The sequence below is a fragment of the Poecilia formosa genome, unplaced genomic scaffold (assembly GCF_000485575.1).
Source record: "Poecilia formosa unplaced genomic scaffold, Poecilia_formosa-5.1.2 Scaffold307, whole genome shotgun sequence".
Classification (NCBI taxonomy): Eukaryota; Metazoa; Chordata; class Actinopteri; order Cyprinodontiformes; family Poeciliidae; genus Poecilia; species Poecilia formosa.
Window position 1 is genome coordinate 82246 of NW_006800246.1, and position 22567 is coordinate 104812.

Below are 22567 nucleotides of genomic sequence, written 5' to 3' on the forward strand. Positions count from 1 at the left end.
ACGTGACTTTAAAGACTTGAACTTGAAGTCCACCGAACATTTTACAGGCCGTTACTGTTAGAGTTAATTTTTATTATTTCTTACCAGATTATTATTTCAAACTGTTTGTGGTGCTTGTATGTGTTCTACAATGTATGCAAGTTCAAATAAGTTTAATAAAATAAAAGCAGCTGCTGTTTTTTCTAACTGAAAAAGATTAATGAATATAGATTTATACATTTATATATAGATGGCTTGTACTTGTATAGCACTTTATGAAGAGGACCCCAATTCACAATACACTCAGTCATTCAACTATTCACACACACACACACACACACACACACACACACACACACACACACATGCTGTTGGTGGCAAGCTGCTGGATAGAAGCGAGGTTCCCATGCAGGCCTCTGACCCCCACCAGCAGGCAAGGTGTGTGAAGGTTCTTGCCCAAGGACACAATAACAGAGGCGGATGGAGCGAGGATCGAATCAGCAACCCACCGATTGGAGGGCAAAATAACCAGCAGCTATCAAATGGGTTCTAAAATCTGATTTTATTGACTTTTATTAGGAAATGAGAAAGACATGTTATTGAAGCTTTGTTCCAACTGATTACACCACATCATAAGGATTCTTGGTTGTGTCTGTAATTACTGAGCTGATATAACAGGAAAGATTGTGTTAGGATGTCTTTTAGCCCTTAGTCACTATGAAACTTTTCCATCACTCCCCTGAGACTCTGGAGCAGCTTAGGCCAGGACTCAGGACACGTCTCATTCAGATTTGAGGCAGATTGTAATGTCACAGACACAGTCCAGACTACAGTTATCATACCTCCTTATATTTACCTCTAAACACCCAAAGAGTCACAACTCATGAAAGATAGAAGTGAAAAAGAAGGATAGATGAAAGAATGAAGATTGAATCTTCTAGACTTAATCTGTCCAGGTATCGTGCCAGGAGATTAGAGGAGCAAGGGGGATTGTCCTCAAGACGCCAAAGGGATTACAACATGGAGAGCTTGGGGAGGTCAGGGTGGCTCTCAGAGCTGAGGTGAAGGAAAGGAGGATGACTTAAAAAGGTGATATGGAACATATAATACAGCACAAAAAAAGAAAAGTGACGTCAAATCAAATAGTTTTTCTTGGTTGAAGAAATACCTCTGCCTGCTGGAAATAATGTGATATTTTGTGAGAAAAAACAACAAAAAAACAAAAAAAACTTTGTCACAAAATAGTAAAATAATAATATAAGCTAAACATTAGCTAAATACATTTTAAATTGAATGTGTTTGGAAAAACAAATGTACTTGAAGAACAGAATATTAACAGGAAAAACACTTTCTTGTTTTTTCATTACTTAGTTTATCATTAATTATCAAATATTTATACAACTGTATTTATATATAGTTTTTAGCTTTTTAATTTAAAAGTTTTATATTTTAATGCACTAAGTTAGTTAAAATCTATTCTGTAAATTCATAGGTTGGTTGGTCTGACTTTAAATTGTTTGGGGTTGCTTAGGTTTGTCGTGGAGCTGCTCAGTGGCTCACACACACACACACACACCACCTAGTAACAACTCTTGTAGAGGTTCAATGAACTGAGTTTTGTCAGGATGTTTCCTCCACACAAATAGAATAGTGAGTATTCTGTGTTAAGCTCAAGTTCATGTTCAAGCTCCAGTAGTTGCAGTGCCTATCATGTTTTTGATTCCATTTTGGACTCAGTTATTTTATGAAATCATCTCATATTTCAGCCTGTCTGAGACATGCTGCTTTGTTTTCCACATCATAACTGTCCATGTTTACTGTGACTACAAATGTTCCCAAACAATTAAATTTTGTCTTTCTTAAGTGGCAAAAAACTGTTGGAGCCTTTTTCAGTTGATTGACTGGAATTGCACAAGGCAGGAGGGGCCTTTATGCTTAAGGCCCTGTGCCCATGGGAACATTTTTCTAAAGAACCTCCACAAGAAAACTGGATTTTAGGGGATCTTAATATTTTTTTCTTTTTCATGCGGATACTTAAAACACTTGCATATCAGCCCAACCTGACCTTTTACCCCAAACATGTCATACACAACAACCACCATGTTTGTCCTCAGAGTTTATTAGAATTACAATCCAACATGACACAGAGAAGAAGCTCAACTTCATTATCAATCCGCACAAAACATTCCACATGGTCTCTAATGTTTGCCATTTTATTCTTGACATGTTTTCTCACTTGGAGGCTTTAGGCCCAGGTCCAATCCTCCATGTGTAGCGCCACTTACAGGTCTGAAGGAGTAAAAAATTACTTTTTGAGACAATCTCTTGATTCTGTGTTGATGAAAACATTTCTGGAAACAGTCCAATGAGGAAGTGGCTGTTTTTGAAATGTTGCCTTTCCCATCATCTCTTATTAAAAGAACTTTAAATTGTGGGAAGCACATGATGGATCATATTTCTTCATAAACTCCATGCTTTGTAGACTGAGGACACTTTATCTTTATCTTATCTTGTGAAGCTGTAAATTGAAGCAAAACACCAACTTTCAGGCTGGTGGATCCTGACTCCCGAGTCAACATGGTTGATCAATGCCTTTTCCAGTGAGAAGCCCAATCACTTCCTCTCTTAATTGCCAGAAACATTCCTGATAGCCTTCTTACACCTTCTTACATGACTTGAATCTAATCTTAAAACTCCAGACAACCACGTGTAATTCTGTTACTGTGCAGGTGGCTAACCCCCCACTGAAGTCCACAGTAATCTGTGAAATTTCAAACATAGTTAGTGTCTCCACCTTAGACTAGAGGCAGGATGCATCTTAGCCAGAATTGGAAATGACATCATCCCTCTGTCGTGAAGGAAGGCGGGGCTGTAGGGGTAACTCTCTTAAAACAGATTTCCAAGAAATGAATAAAAGTGATTAAATACAAACAGAAATAAAGAGAGACGACTGTGTATGTTTCAAAAAATGTGCAAAATACACACTGGTGTCCACACAAAGAGGAAAAAATGCTTCACAAGGACAGCTGGACCACTGACACTGTGGTTAGAGAGCTACCACTTTATCTTCTGTACAGACACCCCAGCTTACAGGGTAGAATGATTAACAAGGTGCACTAATAATCAGCCTGGTCCTTTATCTGCTGTGTGAGTTGCTGTGCATGACATGCATTCTGTCATGTAAAGGAGACGCTGTTCTTGTATGTCCTTTAACCTCATTGTCAAAGAGGAAAGTCTACTAAATTAATCAGAAAAAGGAGAATCACCCAAGACAGAACCGACCCAAGAATCAGTCACACTGACAGCTGGTCTGAGTGCTTGGTCTTACTTCCTTGGTTTACTCAGCTCCTTTATGTGAATGCAAGAATAAAAACCAAAACGAGAACAGAGAGATTAACACCCCATTAGAAAATAAATCTTCTTTCAGTTAAGTCATGTGGTGCAGTAAAAGTCCTCAATTAGTAATGAAGCAGATTGAACACTTAAAGGACAATCAAAAGTAAATCTATTGTTGATTTTTCTCATGTATTTGTAGCATGGTTTCTAGAGTGTAAAGTAAACTCTAAAGTACAATGAAGATTAATATAGGAACAACAACAGAGTGGAAAAATATAGCATCCAAAGGAAGGTAAGTTGGTGAAAAAACAACTACTAAGGGCAAATAAAGTATGAGTTTCCAAAATTACCTTTAACATTTTATACATGGTAATGGTTTCACTGATTAGACTTTAACTAAGTCTAACTTTTTAATTGTCTTTTAGCACATCCTTATATAAAATCATGGCAACGACAGAAGTAAACAGTTATATGAGATACTGTCTGTCCAAAATTGTCATCACTCGGTTATCTGTTGAGGGCTGATGGTTGGTGATGTTGCTTCAGGCCTGGACGTCTAATAGAAACTTAGGGGAGAGTGGAAGGCATGAAACTGTTAGCAGCCTAAAATGAGATCAAACCTCTTTATTACCTCTTTATTTTTAAAAATGTTTTTCAAATTTTAGATGAAAATCCAGAACAACACCAAGGATGAGCAGTTTTCAGAAGATTTGATCACCATCACACGACCAGTATGACAGATTGTTTTTTTAGTCTTACATATATATATATATATATTTTTTTTTTTACTTTGCCTTAGGAACACTCTGCTCGGCCACATCAGAAAAATGCCTGTCTGCGCCTTGCCAGAACGGCGCCACCTGTGTGGACACCATGGATGATTATGCTTGTATCTGTACCAGAGAAGGTGTGCTGTACATGGGCAAAAACTGCAATGAACTTTATGATGGCTGCTCCTTTGTGCCATGTGACGACTGCACCAGCACCCTAGGAACCAGGGAATACCACTGCATATGCCCAGACGGACTCACAGGAGACAATTGCACTGAGGAGGTGGACGAGTGTCAGAGCAACCCTTGCTCTGAGCCTCGTTCTCTGTGTGTGGACCAGTTTTACGGATACTTCTGCAGGTGTCCGGCTGGATATGGAGGTCAGGACTGCAGGACGCATGTGACCGATTGCATCGATAAACCCTGCATGAACAATGGCACATGTGTGCTCCGACCAAATGGCTTTGAGTGCCACTGTGCAGCAGGGTTCAGAGGGAGGACCTGTGAGGAAGACGTGAATGAGTGTTTATCGGAACCCTGTCAGAACGGCGCCATCTGTATTGACGGAGTGGCAGAGTACCGTTGTTTCTGTGTGCCCGGCTTTCAGGGCCACAACTGTGAAATAGACATTAATGAGTGTGCTTCTCAGCCATGTGAGAACAATGCTACCTGCATCAACGAGAAGGACCACTATGAATGTGAATGCCTGGTGGGCTTCACAGGTAAGGTCCACAGTCTGCCCACAAACACACACACACACTCACACACACACATGTTTGCGTGGCTATCTTTGTGGGGACTTTCCACAAAGACTTCCATTCATTTCTACAGCCTAAACCTAACTTTTACCCTTTTCCTAACCCTAACCCTCAAATACCTAACCCTACCCAACCAAAACTCAATTCACACCTTAGTTCTAACTCTGACCCCTGACCCAAAAACAGGGTTTCCCCTTGTGGGGACCAGACTTCGGTCCCCACAAGGAGCAATTGGTCCCCACAACGTAGTATGTGTCAGGAAAATCATCCCCACAAGGTATTACAAACAAACGCGCGCACACACACACCGCAAGGTGTACCCCGCTGGTGGGTGTTAGAGCAGTCATTCGTCCAGTGCCCCATCATGTTTTTGAGTTAAAATTTTTTTAAAGTTGACTAGAAACTTGAAATATCACTTGATAATTATGTGTTATTGGAAGATTAATACCTGAATGCCAACTGTAAAGTCTTAAAAATGTAAATGTATAAATAAATAAATAAGTGCTTAGCCTGGTGGGGGCACAAGTAAAACCTGGTGGCCCGCCAGGCTTTACCTGTGTAAGAAACCTTGTTTGTTGGTTTTACAAACAAAGACATTCTTTTGTCTGACATCAAATTTGGCTAATATTGCCAGAATTCCAGAACATTTTCTTAAGATAGAAACCTTTTTAACTATTTGAGCATACTACTGTTTGATAGCTTGGATCAATCAGAATGTATGTGTGATTGAACTGAAATGATTTTTTTGTAAATAGACATTTGTTGTGAATTGGCGCTATATAAATAAACTGAATTGAATACAGATATCTGGCAAAAGCACAGTGAATAGTTTTGTAGAGAAATCTAATTTCCTCATTGAAATAAAGTAAAGAAGCTAAAAGTCTGTGTAAACATTAATGTGACAATAAAGTCTGGAGATAAATTTTAAAATGAACAATCTTCTGGCATGTCTTTAACCACCGTCTGATACTGTACTGCATTGTCACAATGGCTGCACCTTCTGATGATCTCCCTGTTGTTACTGAGGTGTAGACCAGCTGTAATTGGCTGTATTACAAGGGGTAATATTAAAGCCTTTCCATCTTTTGCCTTCACCTGGATTAAGCAAAACATGTGGATGACCTCAGAAGTAAGACAGAAACCTCTGATGTCATCTATCCAAGGACTGAAATTAGAGATGCAGCCTTACTTGAGAGGGTTGTTTGTGTTGTGTTTTGCTTGTCTAACGGAATCATGACCTTTCAACTCATGTGTTCAGAAAGAGTTGATACAGTGTTTTGTTGATTTAGAAAACAGCTTAATTGAATTCCAAACACTGACTCCTGTACGTCCTGTAGGAGTCAACTGTGAAACTGAATTAGACGAGTGTGACTCCCATCCCTGCCAAAATGGAGCCACCTGCCATGATTTGACTGGAATGTACTCTTGTGAGTGCCTGGCTGGGTTTGACGGCATCAACTGTGAGGTTGATGTAGATGAGTGTGCCAGCCAGCCCTGTCAGAATGGAGCCTTCTGCCATGACATGGTAAACAGGTAAGTAGTTTCCATAACAATAATGCCCACCTTAAGCAGAAAAACGTCGTATCCACTTTATTGATATTAGACTCCCATTACACTGTTGTAATGTGTATCAGCCTTTTATTTTAATGGCAATAGATGACTTAATTCCATAGGAAAATAATACTCCTACATAGCCTTTTGAAACATTTACTTAGTAAGCTAGCCTACTGCTAGCCTCTAGATTCTGAGGAGCATCATATGTGCATCACTGATGCAGCATTGGCACAAATCAGACATCAATTTTGCAGTAATAAACTAATAGTAGCATTGCTTAATCTGACCATTATCTATAACTTTTACTCACATCGGGATGCCAGAAGCTGGAAAGTCAATGAGAAATATATCGCATATTATCGTAATAATTTGGGTAATTATTATTTACTCACATTGGGCCACTCAGAGGATTGAAGTCTCATTCTCAAAGTGCCATCTGTTGATTTAATATATATTTGTTAGTAGTAATTAAAAATATATTAGTAAAACAAGACAGTGAAGTCTAAGGAAAAGTAGTGTACTAGGTCATGATGCAGCAGAACACTGTGAATTCCACTCCACCACTGATCTCTGTATACAGAGCGTATCAAAAATGACACATATACTTTAAAGACATTGCAGGACTTGAAGTTCCACAAAATCTTTAAATCTTCATGTTTACACTCAAATTAAGTGTTTTTCAAAATGGCAGCATATATGGCAGGGTACAAATCAACTAGCTTTAGAACTTCCTGAGAGCAGTAGTTTTGTTGTCAAAACTGGACAGGTCGCCAGTCCATCACAAGGCAACACAGAGACAAACTGGATACACAATCATATACACACACACACACACACACACACCTAATGTCAAATTATGAAGACTAATTAGCCTAAAAGTCATGTTTTTGGACTGTGGGAGGAAGCCGCTGTACTCAGAGTTAACCCATGCATGTACAGGGAGAACATGCGAACTGCACAGTGGCACAGTTGGTAGGATCTTTCTGCATGGAATTTGCAAACTAACCATCTTCTAATGATTATATACTTTTCTGTCAATCTTCCACAACTTTCTCATTTGTCACTGATGGACATGTGTTTTATAGAAACTAGAGTGTTTGTAAAATGAACTCATGTAATGTCTTGCTTGATCTCAGACTGCTGATCCTCTCCAGTCTAATCACTAGTTTCTGTCTTTACCAGCTATGAATGTGACTGCAGTGACACAGGGTTTGAGGGCAAACACTGTGAAGTGGATATTGCCGAGTGTGCCTCAGATCCCTGCCAGCATGGGGCCACATGTATAGAAGAAATCAACGGATATGTTTGTCTTTGTTGGCCAGGTATGGAAAGACCGCTCCTTTTTCTGCCAAGACGAGCTCCAGTATGGCAGACTCACAGGTCCCTGGATGTAGTACTTAGGAGACAGGATGAACTTGTGATTTGAAGTATTTAAACTTTAAACAGGCCTCTCCTAAGAGAGATGATTCCTTAGCAAAAACAAAAGTAGGAGTAATAATGGTTTAGTAAAATAGATATTGTTAAAGATGAGGGAGAATGATGTACTTAACTGTACTGATAAAAAAATTGGAAGGTATCTGAGATTAGATAGAGAGAATTTGAATATATCCATCTGACTTTGATTTCGGAATTAATGCAGGAAAAAATGTTTTTACAAATTTTACAAACTGTAAAATTTTTTCAATTTCTGCAAATTATGGATTGCTGCATATCCATCAGTCTCCCTAGTGTAAAAACTGGCATATATGTTACTATTTTTGCCTTTCTTTCCAGGTTATGAAGGAGCAAACTGTGAAGTTGACATTGATGAGTGTGCTGAGCAGCCCTGTCAGAATGGTGGCGAGTGTTTTGAGCGCTCAGATCCTTCTCACTGGGAGCAGGACTGGGAGCTCAGGTTTTCAGACGCAGCCGGCTACATCTGCCAGTGCCAGGGAGGTTTTGCAGGTTGGCAAAGAATGAATGAGAAACTAAATGATCTCTCACACTTCTGGTCTGATGATGCCGACTCTGATGTTTTTCTACATTTCAGGAGAAAACTGTTCCATAAATATAGATGAATGTGAATCTGAACCGTGTCAGAATGGAGGCGCTTGTGAGGATAAAGTCAACGGCTATGTCTGTGTGTGTCCTGTTGGATTCTTAGGTAAAGTTTCTAATTTACAGCCAGCCAATTAGAGCCAGGAGGAGGGGCTTAGAGCTTTCAGTTATAATGGAGAAGCAGGAAAACAGTTTGTTCGCTGTCATCGGTGGCTATGCTAACTAGCCTATCATTCATGGCAGGCTCTGCCATGAATGATAGGGGGAGGAGCTGTGGTAGAGCAGAGAGAAAGGGGGGAGATTGTGAGAGGTGTGTACACAAGCATGATTGACAGTTCTAAGACCCTCCTACTGGCTCCGATTGGTTGTTTTTTACCAATTAAGCGGCATATTTCTGCAGGTAGCACTGGCAGAAGGCAGAGGAGCTAAAAAATTTTTCACATATTATCCATTTCATATTATGCTGTCACAACATAGTGACAAAATATGTAAAAAAAAAAAAAAATGCTACTGCCAAAACTTTAGTTTGTGACTATATTAACACAGAGCATGATTCCTTGTTCACAGCAGAATTCTACTATATTTTAATAGAGCAGCAATATTAGAATATTCAAATTATTAAATCCCCTCTTGTTGCCATTGTGTGTTAACTTTCTGCTACAGATACCAGCTGCAGTTTATGTCTAACATTCAGTGTTCTGTCTGTCTCTCTCTCTCCAGGTGAGCTGTGTGAGTTGAACATTGATGAATGCGAGAGCCAACCCTGTCAAAATGGCGGCTGGTGTGAAGATGGCAGAGCATCTTACACCTGTCACTGTCCTGAAGTTGAGCCTGGTGAACTTCCATGGGGAGGTGACCACTGTGAGGTTAAACTCTACGGGTGTGTTGGCCACAAATGCCAGAATGGAGCCAGCTGTCTTCCGACTTTGGAAGAAGGAAAGGACAGCCACACGTGTTTATGTCCGCATGGCTTCTATGATGAGCAATGCTCCACCAGCACAACATTCTCACTGTCCTCCCCTGGGTTCATTCATATCCAGATTACTCTCAAAGAGAAAGTCCGCAGGGAGGTGGAGCACCGTGGTCACCAAGGTTTGGGGTTGCAGCTTCGCTTCCGGACAACCTTACCTAATATGTTGATCTTCTACAGAGGAGATCTGGATAACTATCTTTTCCTGGAGATTGTTAACGGTGGTCTTCATGCAAAAGCATTTTCTGAAGAGACTGAATTGGATGTTACATTTGTTGGCCCGGTGAGTGATGGAGACTGGAGGGATGTTCATGTGTTTTTGGATAACGGAAGTCTATTCTTGACCCTAAAGGGTCCTGACTGTAACAGAGATGGATGCACAGTCACAGATGGTGATGATGGGGAACCTCCTTTCCAGCCCTCTCAAGCCTTCACTGATGTTTACATAGGGGGAGCACCAAATGACCTTTTGGAACTCTCTTTAAGTGGTGCAGGATTCCTTGGATGTATTGAAGACCTTATGATTGACTCGAAACCTATCCTACCCCAATCGCTTCCAGAGGACCAGGATCTTGAGTTAGGTTGTTCCAAGACAGAGTGGTGTAAACCTGATCCCTGTAATGGACATGGCCATTGTGTGGATCTGTGGACTAGCTACCAGTGTGACTGTTTCCGTCCCTTCCATGGGGAGAGCTGCTCTGAAGGTAACTATATGCTCCAATTTCCCAAACTTGGCACATTTTTTCTTTACTAAGGCTGATTTCTGAGTGATCACATAATAAAGTTGGTGTATATGAGGTAATAAGGACCCAGCTGTACCAGGTATGAGAATAAGGGTGTTACCTGATAGTCTGGTACTCGGTTTGATTGGGAAATAAAGTTGCAACATAGGCAAACGGACTGGAGTTCAAGTAAAATGGACCAAACAGGATTCACACCAGCCCTCAGTGTCTTCTTCAGAGTAAAGGAAACTTCCTACAGTGGTTCTTGGTGCAGTGCTCCCACAGGTTGATGGGAGAAACAGGTTTTTGAATAGGTTTGGACTGCTTGACACAGTGCAGTGTAAAAGGGAACCGCATGCTGAAAATGGAACAAATACTGCAGTTTTGGCCACCAATCGAACTGAGTCTCTACTGGACCATCAGGTGTGAAAACACCCTAAGAATTACCATGCTACTACCACAAAACTCTCATGTATGTAAATCTTTGTATGCAGATAACCAGTAGGAGTGCTCTCATATACTAACTTTATTTTAGTATGGAGTTAAATTCTTGTTGATTTCACCTTGTTGGTGGAAGAAAACATATCAACCAGTGGCAGTTGGAGTGCTGTCTGTTCCTGTCAAAGAAGTTCCAATGCTGATGCTGGATCTGTCTCTTAACATATTCTCAAAACCACACAAAAAAAAAAAAAAACTGGACTGTTTTTCTTAGCATTACAGCTACCTAACACACTACACAATTTTCATAGACAGATTTAGAACATGTTTTGAGTACACACCAACACACACTTGTTTGCCATTTTGTTGAGCTATGTTGTTTGTTGTTTTCAAAGATGTAGTCATTAATTAGCAAAGGGCTAACTTTAAATTAGCTAGCTTAAATTAGCATTGGCTTTTTAATTCATTCAAATCTTATCTGACTACTTATTTTCTGACTACTGAAAGGTCAGGTAAATCTTAACTCTAATCTTCTTTTTGTCCCCTGACAGAATATCCTTCATGGACTTACAGCCATGAGGACACAGCGAGTTTTAGCTCCTATGATTTGGAAGAGAGCCATGGAAGTAACTTCAGCGTGTCGTTTTTGCTGAAGTCCCTGAAGCCGGACGGGCTGCTGTTCCAGCTGAGAAGACCCCATGCAGAAGATGAGGGAGAGGCCTACTTTTCCATCTACCTGAGGATGGGGAGGGTTTTCCTCAGCTCTCTGCCTGACAGCTCCCCACTGACAGCTCCTGTGTTTGTGACCACCGGGGAGAAGCAGTTTCTCTCTGTGGAAGTCAAACACACACATGTGATGTTCGATCATGCAGGACTTAACTACGGAATAGGAGAGATCCCTGAGGTGGCTGTCCAGAGCGGAGATAAGGCTTATGTTGGAGGGCTCCCAGAAGGCTGGGACACTGCTGGGTGGGGGGGGCATTTTAAAGGCTGCCTCCAGGACTTTCGTCTAGACGATGCACATTTGGATCCAGGTGGCTGGAGCAGCCCTGATGAAATAGTTTATGTATCAAGTGAAGCTGGAAATTGGAAGGAGGGCTGCATCAGCGACGATGCCTGCAAGGTAAGACAGACCTTCCGTTTTTGCTTTGTTGATGTAATTGACTAAGAAATATCTTTGTACATTTTTCCATGAGAAACATCACTTTATTTTGCTCTTTCTTATTAGATGGGAATCTCAATGAAATTAATTCCAGACTTTGATTAGACCACATCAAAACTTTTATTTTGCTTTTCGCTTGGTTTTGGTTTTTCTGGCCCTTCAGAAATGGACTTGCTTTAATTTAGTTCATGATTATGAGCTGAAGGTGGGACAACATAGAAGTCAATCAGTTACAATAAGCCAAATGGCTTATTGTAACTGATTGACCATGGTGGTGGTCAACCCTACCACCACCATGTTTGACAGTCAGGAGGAAGTTGTTTTCCTGAAATACTGTGTTAGTCACAGGCTGGACAGAAACACACACCCTAGGAATGGATTGACAAAGATTTTGGCCTCTGGGCTGGAGCCGGGTTTGGTTTCCGTTACAACAAGGAAAATTCTTCTACTAAAGCAAATTACAGTACATTAATAGGTAATCCTATAAATCATTAGATATGATTTGATGCATTGTAGGTTTAATACATCGTCTAGCCAATACCTCCATGTTGTTCCCAAAGAAATCTATTAGAACTTCATTTTCCAGTACTTGAATATTGTTTATATTCCTAAAAATCCAGAATACAACTCATCTAATTTGGGCCATTGAGTTTTATACAAAGTGCAATATTTGTAAAACACGCATTCAAAAAAACAGAAAGAAAAGAAAAATCTTTGGTGCCCCCTCAAAAGTTGGGGCCCTGGGCTACTGCCCTCCAAGTCCTTTCTGAAGTCCTGTGGAACATCAAGATGTCTCCATTTCTGACAGTTGTCTTGTTTGTGCTGTAATAGTTTGACCTAACCAAGTCAGTCACCGTGTTTCCTGTTACAGACGAAACCCTGTCAGAATGGAGGGGAGTGCACCATCACCTTCAATGACTTCACCTGTTCTTGTCCAGAGGAATACACAGGGAAGAACTGCCAAACACGAGTTTGGTGTATCAGCAATCCTTGCGTCCATGGCGGCTTGTGCGTGGACCTTCCTAACGGATATGAATGTAAGAAATCTACGCCAATGACAAGTCTTCTATTCATCGACTCCAGTTAGTACAAAATGCTGCTGCTTGTCTGCTGAGTGGCACAAAGTGAAAGGAGCATGTTGGGTTCCCTTTACTGGCTCCCTGTCTATTTCAGGATCCAAACTAAAATTTTACTCTTTGTTTTTAAATCATTGCTTGGTCGTGCTCTTTCCTACTTATCAGAGCCACCCTCTATTCATGCTCATACCTTTTGATATCTTTCAGCATTTTGCTTGTTTTTTCCTTGTAAAGCACAAATTAATTTGACCTTGACCTTGACAGCTGGGGTTGCAAAGAAATAATATAACCATTCAGTTGTGCAAAATGCCTGGGTGGACCTAGCCCGGCCTTTGAGACACAGCTCCTCCCCAGAGCTGCAGGGACCAGGCCTCTGAACGTCCACCTCTCAGAGCAGCCCTTTCCTGCAGCTCCCCACTCAGCTCCTTCAGACTAGCCAGCAGCAATTAGCAAACACCAGGTGGAACTGAACATCTGCTCAACTCACTGTAGCAGCTACTTCTAAGTGCAAAGCTGGTAAAAAATAAAATAAAAAAAACACACAAAAAAAACCTTGTTAAAGGGTTAATAGAGGAGCCATGTTGTGATGACTTCCTGAAGGAGTTTAAAAAAGAGCAGGAGTTTTTAAAGTGACAGGTGCCCTATTTGAAGCTGATGAACTATGATGTCAACTTTCCTTTTGTCATGATGTGTGGTTGAGGAGAGCGGTGAGAGAGACGCCGGGAATCCCAGGTAGTCATGATGATAAGAGATAATTTAATGATAAACCAGGAGGAACAACAGAGAATCACTGGCAGCACAGGAACCGACACAGACGTGAGACACGACGAGGATCCGACACAGACAAAGACAACAGGTGGGGTTAAATACACAGGGAAGGTAATCAGGGAACGGGATACAGCTGGGAGCAATCAACAGGGAAGACAGATTCACAGGGGAAACTGGACTAACACAGAAAAACTACACAGAAAACACAGATCCTAACACCTTTAACCTATATTTAATATATATAGCATTTTTAGAATAACTGGAGTTAACATAGTTATTTGGTTGTGCTGTAAAATGGCACTATGTGCCTGGAAACCTGACATTGGTGAACTTTGACTTTGCTAACTACCTTGAATTAAAAGCAACAGAAGAGAAAAAGCTGGTGTATTTTTGTACGCTTTGAGAAAGAGAAAGTTCACAGCATGACTTGTCATTTGATGAATAACATATGAACACTTGAACAATAGCAATGGTTCCTCCTTGTTCACTGCTAGGTTTGCACAATGCCACGTTTGAGAGCAACCCAGTGCAGTACAGTGCTGGAGGCTCCCTGGCTGGACCCATTGCTGACATCTACATGGAGCTGCGGACCCGATCAGAGAATGCTGTGCTCCTGAGGGCCTCCTGGGGCTCCAACCTGCTGGTGGTGGGCATCCTGGACTCCTCAGTCTGGGTGGAGATCCAGACGGACAGCAGCGTCAAGTCGGTGACCCTTAAGGGAATCTGTCACGTGACTGACGGACACTGGCACCGCGTCAACGTCTCCATGGCAGACTGGAAGCGCAAAGCCTCCCCCTGGGTCATCACTGTCGATGGAATCACAGATGCCACCAGCAAACAGGAGCACACAGGAAGTCTGAGCTTCCTCAACAAAAAAGGAGCCTTGCTGGCTGTTGCAGACAGCTTCACTGGCTGTTTGGGTGCAGTGAGGCTTGGCGGGATTTATCTCCCCTTTGCAGATGACCATAAAGCTCCACAGCCCTCTCAGTTTCACATAGTTGGGAAACCCAAAGTGCATCTGGGCTGTAGCAGCGCACCGGTTTGCGATTCTGGTCCCTGTCTAAACGGAGGCACGTGTGAAGACTTGTTCAATAAATTTGGTTGTGTGTGTGACACGGGTTGGGAGGGAGAGCTGTGTGAGACGGATACGGACGACTGCGTGTCTCAGCCCTGTGTCTACGGCAGTTGCAAGGACTACCTGGCTGGCTATGAGTGCCGCTGTGACCCCGGTTACACCGGAACGCTGTGTGACGAAGACATTGACGAGTGTGCTCTTCATCCCTGTGAACATGGAGGAACCTGTCAGGATGGGGTTAACATGTTCACCTGTGTGTGCCCCACGTACTACAGCGGCCCCCGCTGCCAGTAAGTGCTGGCTATGCTCATTCTTGTTTCTATGTTACATCCCATCTATTGTATAGTATTGATCCAGTATCTACTTTTGAAATTCCTTTTAAAACATTTTTGTTCTTTTTAGGTGGGACTATCCTCCATTACAATGTGACACAGATGTCCAATGTGCAAATGATGGAATATGCAGAGATGGGCTCTGGGGAGCTAACTGCACATGCATGGCAGGTTTCACAGGCAGCAGGTAAAATAACCTGAACAATTGCAGTGTGTAGCTTTTAACTTTTACAAAAATGTCTTTTGTTTCTTTCTATATTTGTTAAAACTGTCACCATATGATGAGACAGATAATACTGCCTCATCGCTAAACTAAGCTCTTCCACCTGCTCCTTGAGCTGCTATTGCCGCCTGCAAAAATGATCCTCTCCTGGAAAAAACAACCAATCACAGCCAGGAGGAGGTTTTAGCGCTGCCAATCATCTCGTTCATGTGCTGCTCAATGTGCTAATGGCAGAGAAACAACTTACTGTTACAGAAAAACTGCTTATCTGTCATCACGAATGCTAAAGCCATGCTAATTAGCCTTAGCATTTGTGACAGGATAGTGGTCATGAGCATATCTGGTGGCATGAAATCAGACAAACCATGATTAACATGTAATACATTAAACAAGTATCGCTTAATGCTGAGGCAGGTGGAAATGCTTATTTACAGTAACTCCATTTACAGTACAGGAACTCCACTGGCTTCACTGATTTAAATGGATTTCACACAAAAACACTTCCATCAGTTATCTGTTTCAAGCAGACCAAAGCTCAATTCTAGAGTAAATATGAAGAACAAACTGCTTTTCACACAACAAAAACACAAAATATTCCCAAGTACTTTTGTCTAGTTTCTAGTTCAAATATTTTAGTACATGAAATAAGACAAAATTAAATTAAAAGTAAGTTTTCAGCAAGATAAATACACTCAATAATGCTTGAATATATATATAAATTTATATGTTTTTTCTGTTTTATGTGAAAAAGTCTGCCAGTGGAACTGATGCTTTGGTACTAGTATTATTGACCTATAATAATTCTTCATGTTTTGTTACTTTGTCTGTGGATTAGTAAAAGGGGTTTCCAGCCAGGAGTTAACTTTAGGGGGTGGCATGTAAAGTCTGTGAATCCTCCTTCTGCAGATTCTGATGATGGAATCTGCTCCTCAGTATGCCACCCAGGACGGTGGGCCCCGGGGCCCAGGCCTGGCCATCACTGCCTGTAATGACATCATTTCCTCTTTTCTTTAGGTGTGAACTGGAGATTGATGAATGTAACTCCAACCCTTGTCGGAATGGCGGCTCCTGTTTGGATCGCTTCAACATGTTTGTGTGTGAATGCCCTGCGGGGTACAGCGGCCCGCTCTGTGACGTCAACGTACGTTTCCTCCTTTGGTCTTGTTCTCATGTTTTCTGGGTGTATGGATATCTGGGATGTGTGTAAGCCAAAGACTGCAGCTAAAAAAAAAATAAAAAAAAATGAATGAAGCCCCAGCATTATTGCTAGTGTTTGTTTTCCCTTTGTGTTTGCAGAAGGAGGCCCATAAACAGGGAATCCCATGGCTGATGGTGGTTATCCCGCTGCTCTGCCTCTGTGTGGTGGTCCTGATCATCGGCGCCACCTTCATGCTGCTCACAGCCAGGAAGAAGCGCCAGTCAGAGGGGGCTTACAGTCCCAGCGCTCAGGAGCTGGCCGGAGCCCGGCTGGAGATGGACAGCATGCTGAAGGTCCCACCAGAGGAGCGACTCATCTGACCGCTGGCTGCTGGGTGGAGGGAGTTCGATCTGATCGGAGCGCTGCAGGATGAGCTGGGCACTCTGACACATCACAAGGCACAGCCTCCGTGTGGTGGCCGATGCTTCCTAATCCCATAAACGTTGTTTATGGCGGAGCCTTAAGGCTAGTTTTCTACCAACCGCTACTTATGTGGACTGTGTGTGTGTGCAGCGTCACAGTCCTCTGGCTCTGCACCTACGGTAATGGATAACAGCATGTACTGTACTGGACCTATGACTTAAATCTCTGGCTTAACTTGTTTTCCTTGTGACACTGGGACGCTCCGATCCCTGCCCGAGGGAAACGTCCGGCAGCGCCTCCGATCTCTGCAGCCCTTCTCATGGCGTGGGAATTAGTGGACAACTTCACTAAAGTTTGACGTCATCAGTTGTTTTGTCTCCGTTAAATATAGTAGATTTTTACCCATATGCTGATGTTAATTTGTGTACAGTGCCTTGCAAAAGTATTCAAACCCGTCAGCCTTCGTGGAGGAGTCAGAAGAAGGAAGCTGGTGTTGAAAGAAAATCATAAGTTCTGTCTGCATTTTACCAAAAGTCATGGAGAGGAGACAGCAGGAAGGTGGTGTGGTAAACACACGGGTTGCTTTACTTTAACAGAGCCAGAGAAGTTAGTTGGAAGGTGGATGAAGCTGAGTCCAGAACAGTCCTGGAAGAAAACGTGTTTTCTACAAACATGCCTTGAAACTGAGGCACTGACTCACCTTCCAGCAGGACAACGTTCAAATGAAGGATTGGACTAGATCAAATCATATTTGTGTGTTTCAATGGCTGAGTCAAAGTCAGGATCTGAATCCACTGGAAGCACTACAGCAATTACCTGTAGGTTCTATTTCTACAAGCTCTGTTGCCAATTTTAAGTTTGAGCAAAACTCTCAGTCCAGACAGAGTGAACAGGCAGAGATGAACTCCAGAAAAGTGCTCTATGAATTAACTCAGGGAAGTTGAATATAAATGTGTGACATATTTTTAAGACGTTTCATCTTAAAAATATGAAAACGTCTTGTATAATTTTCCTTCCACTTGACCGTAATGCTTTATTTCTTCTTGTTACGAATCCCAATGAAATTTCTGGTTCCAATGTGAGAAATTGGAAAAGGTGCAACGGATGAAAATACTTTTGTAAGGCACTGGAACCTGAGTCAGAAAGGGTCTGGACTCTCAACACCACACTGAAGTTTTTATTTATTTAATAAAAATCACCCAGAAACTAAATGTGATGGAAGTAGGGGGGCTTAAAACAGTTCTGTTTTTAGTCTGCATGTTCTGATGCTGTTTAAAACGATGGTCAGAACGTCGGACATGTTATGCATGTCATGCACAGCAGAACTCTGTATAAAGCCTTTAGCTGCTGCCTTGGTCATACTGATGTTGCACTGAATTTTCTACAAAGTTCTATTTTTCAAACCAGTTCAGATTAATTATACAGTATTAATTCACATCACGTCATCTCAAAGAGAAAAATCTAATTGGAAATCCCAATTCAGGTCCAGTTACACACTCCAAACAGTTCCTAATACAGACCCATCCAATACACTGTAATATTATTGAAATGTCCACAAACAGCTAACAAGAACATGACATTTAACATGATTATGTTCCACATCCTAGGTCATTACTACAGTCTGCAGTCTGTGCTGTAAATAACTACAGATTACTATGGTAACGTGTAATACAAATATATGAGTTTAATGAAATAGTCTGTGTATCTTCCGTTATACTTGTTGGGAGTTCTTTGATTTTTCCAAACTGGGTGAAACATGTCAGGATTACAGGACCAAACTAATACAAACTCAAGAGTCGCAGAAATGTATACAAAGAACATAGAAACCTTATGTTGCAAGATCGTTGTTGTTTCAGTTTCATATTATTCGTGAGTCGTAAATTACAACTCGGCAAAATCTGCTGTTACACTTTTGCTAGTGATGTGACCAAGTATTTGCCGTCTTATAGGTTTCCTTTTGCTTTTTGTCACAAAGGTTTTAGATCATCAAACACAACTGATTAAATACGGAATGCAGATTGGTTTAAAAAGGTAATCTCTCCCTAAACATAATTTGTGGTTGTTCAACCCTTGGCAGCAACAAGTGTTTTAGGTGTCAAGCAATGAGTCTTGTAAATCACTGTGGAGGAGTTTTGACCCACTCTTCTTTGCAGAATTGTTTTAATTCAGCCTCATTGGAGGGTTGTCTAGCATAAATGGCCTGTTTGAAAAATGTCAATTCTAAACCCTTTTTTTTATTTTTTATTTTTTTGTCAGTCAGAGGTGACTTTATCTGGACATTTTCCTATACACTTTTTTATGTCACACGAGTCATGTGATCAACAACCAGCTGTTACTACTGACAAAAACAATGAAGACGACCACAAGAAGTAGTAGGAGGATGTTGTTTTTGGGTTTCTTCTGACTATGCTGCAGCTATGCTGCTGCAGTATAGCTGCAGCATAGCTGCACATGGCACTAAAGCTCACTGCATCACACAGTTCATAAAGGTTATGTCATTCCAAAGTGTTGAATCCATAACTCTTCTGTAAAATTTCAAACTACTTCCCCTAAATAGCTTCTCCCAAGTAAAGTATAAGGGGTTTGATGCTCCAACGCTGCTAATATCCTGTAGTTAATTTACCACAGGTCTGCTGCTCTCTGGACAGATAGCTGCACTGCCGCAGGGCAGCAGAGGTCACGCACGCACACATTCACATGCGCCTCAAAGCCATTTAGAGACCAATTAACCTAACAGGAGGGAGGAAGTCAGTGAGCTTACGTAACCTCCACACACAAACACACACAGCGAGAGCATGCAAACACCACATAGAGCAAACATCTGCATCACCATGCAACCTCTATAGCAAGTTTAAAATAAGCCTGTCCTTACTATGTATTTTTATTTATTCATTTAGTCAAATTTGCTCTGCATGATTTCACTCTAATATTTTGAACCCCAGCAGGTATTCTTTTGCATTTGTGACAGTTGTTTTGTTTATCCTGTCCCCCAATACCTACTGACTTCATTTCCTCTCACACTGCTGACAGGTTGATCCTGTTTGGTTGGAATACACCGTCTATCTACGATGACGTATTGGTGCCATTTTATGTAGAAAAACAAAAAGTAAATTTCTGCCAAAAACCTCAGGAATTGTGAAATTCATTTTCAGACATTTTCTAGAAAACAATGTTTTTTGGCAGAAGTTTTTTTCTGTCTTCAACAGCCCTAATATGCTGTTACACCATTATGTTTGGAAGAAACAAAAACTGACCTAAAATCTCTTTCTGCGGTTATTTCAGTTTTGCATTAATACCATGATAGATAAACAGATGTCTTTGTTTCTGTTGTGAATATTTTCAGAGTACAGTAATTCTGTGACATTATCCAAGTGGCACAAAAACAATGAAAAATGGTGCATATGTGAAAAGAAAACCAAGTTTTCTCCTCTTGCTGCACTTGAATCCGTATTGATGCCAGTGTTTACATTAATGCTGATGCATGTATACATGTAAATAAGGTCATGTGAAAAATAAAATGTGGAGTTTCTTTTTAGTGTCCTCAGTCTTTGTTGTTCCTTTTAGCTATGAGTGTTTAAATATTAGCATTTCAGGAAATGTAATGAATATGTCAAAGGTCAATTAGACAAAAAAAATTCACAACAAAGTGATGCTTTGCAGACACTTTATTACACAAATACAATAGTTACTGAAAATAGTACTCTTGTACTTAAACCGGTGCCACAGCTAATATAAGGTAGGCCACATGTGACAGCGTAGCTAAATATCTATGGCATGCGGTCAGGAAAGCCTCTCAAGCTCCATAGCAAACTATGAGCAACGGCAGAAAACATGGAATACGATTTTAAAAAATGACAACCGAAAAACTGATCCACTAACGTAAAACCTGACATTACATAAAGTGACTTAAATCATTAATTTTTTTTTATTTTTATTTTTTAAAGATGCAATTTACTAAATCATTCACTTGAATTCTGCTGTAATAAAATATCTAAACAGCAGTTAAATGGAAAATAAATTCTCTTTCCATGCTGTTCTGAATACAGTTCTGGATAAATGTGCTGCTTTTAGTAAACTCTGGAGGTGAACAGAGGAAATAGTTTAGTTTCCATTCGCTGGACAGAAAAAAAAAAAAAAAAAGAAAAAAAAAAGCACAGTGGGTTCAGATCAGCCTTTGACAACAAGCAGAAAGCTGCAGCAGCATGAAGCCTACTCCCCACATGTTAAATAGTCAGCCATGCCAAACTACAAGATGATCTGGGCTATTTGCCTTGAAGAAAACAAACCAGCAGAAGGCACAGAATTACAAGAGAAATGATAGTCGACCAAATACAATGATGATGCTGAAATGTCATAAAGAACATCAAAAGACATCTATAATAAGAACTGCAGCAACAGATGTCAGGATTCTGCTCTGAAATCCTGATTCATCTCATCCCTAAGCTGACACTGAAACACTGTAGGGTTTAATCTGAGCCAACATTCAGACTGAGCATCAGCCATGTTTAATAATCCGACAGGAGCTGCAGGAGACAAACCTGGCTGACAACAGCCCCACCTAGTGGTACTGTAGGCACTACAGTCACAGGGCTGCAGGATTTTATGAAAACGATTAAAAAGTGAGAGCTAAGAAACAAAAAGAAAATACAATAAAAAAAACATAAATAATAAAAACTACATGAATATTTCTTTCTACATAATAATGCATTTGCAGATTTTCTTGGACTTTTTAAGGCTGAACCTGATATTAGTGGACAGTTGTTTTTGGGGACTGTGCTGATAATTTTTCCATAAAGGCAATCTATTTTTTATAAAAGAAAAATATAAATATAATCATTTTGTCTCCAAGATTTTATCAAGATGACAATAAAATGAATTTTATATACAACACATTTAAATATATACATTAAATAGCAATATTGGCAGCTGACAACGGTTACAAAAACAGTGAATTAGCACATGTGAGAAATCTAAGCTGTATTTGGAGGGAAAGACTGCCTAAGAGGAGGACTGAGGAGGAGGAGGGCGAGGAGGGGGAGCAGAGTACTCCTCTGTGTCCGAGTCGCTGCTGTCCTCCGCGTTCCTGTCCTGGTCGCTGCCCTCAGTGCTCAGCTGGTCGAAGCCCTGGCGACTGTAACCTTTGTGAGACGCAAAGAATTTCCCCAGGTTCAGAGTTCCCACTGCTTTACCTGACGGGGAGGAACAGGGGAGTTACCTCCTGCTGGAGTTCAGGATCAATCTATAGCACATGTAACTAGGCCTGTCGCGATAAACGATAAATCAATTAATCGCACAATAAATTAAACCTATCGACCTCATTTTAATTATCGGCTTTAGCGTCTTTTCCTGCCTTTTTTCTTTCTCTTGATGACACTGAATGAAAAAAGGTTCAACTCCGGTGCTCTCCACTGACCCTCCCTTCCTCATTTCCTTAGTGCAATGTCCAGCTCACACTACACGAGTTGTCGGCCAACTGTCGGCTCCCAGTCGGGGAAAATCCCTGATTTAGATCGGAGTGGCCATAACACACTGCAGGATGATCGGTTATGAAATCACCAGGGACAATCTCAGATCGGCCACCGATCCAAGATTGTCTTAAGGGGAAAATAGGGGCAAAAAATTGTGTAATGTGAATTATTGCATCAGGAAGTCGGATGTGCCCATCTTCTTTATCTAAATCTAGTGATTACTGAAGGGCAATATAGTATACAGACTTTATAATCTGCACTCTTTTGGTTGAATCCAGTATTTATTTCCACTTTGGCTTTATGTTGTTTAGATTTTATTCAAGTAAGTTTTTTGTTAA

At 41.0% G+C, this 22567-nt stretch overlaps 1 protein-coding gene across 1 annotated transcript in view; it reads left to right on the forward strand.

Moving 5' to 3' along the window:
* The window catches only part of crb2a (crumbs cell polarity complex component 2a), a 23658-nt gene extending 3368 nt beyond the window's left edge, over positions 1-20290 (forward strand). The window contains exons 2-13 of the mRNA XM_007572707.2: positions 4115-4807; positions 6181-6376; positions 7580-7719; positions 8171-8341; positions 8427-8540; positions 9155-10108; positions 11116-11687; positions 12598-12763; positions 14065-14935; positions 15048-15164; positions 16215-16341; positions 16497-20290. Of these exons, the coding sequence (XP_007572769.1) occupies positions 4115-4807; positions 6181-6376; positions 7580-7719; positions 8171-8341; positions 8427-8540; positions 9155-10108; positions 11116-11687; positions 12598-12763; positions 14065-14935; positions 15048-15164; positions 16215-16341; positions 16497-16718 (4343 nt within the window). The 3' untranslated portion in view covers positions 16719-20290. The remainder of the gene's footprint in view (positions 1-4114; positions 4808-6180; positions 6377-7579; positions 7720-8170; positions 8342-8426; positions 8541-9154; positions 10109-11115; positions 11688-12597; positions 12764-14064; positions 14936-15047; positions 15165-16214; positions 16342-16496) is intronic.
* The last annotated feature ends 2277 nt before the right edge of the window (positions 20291-22567 follow it).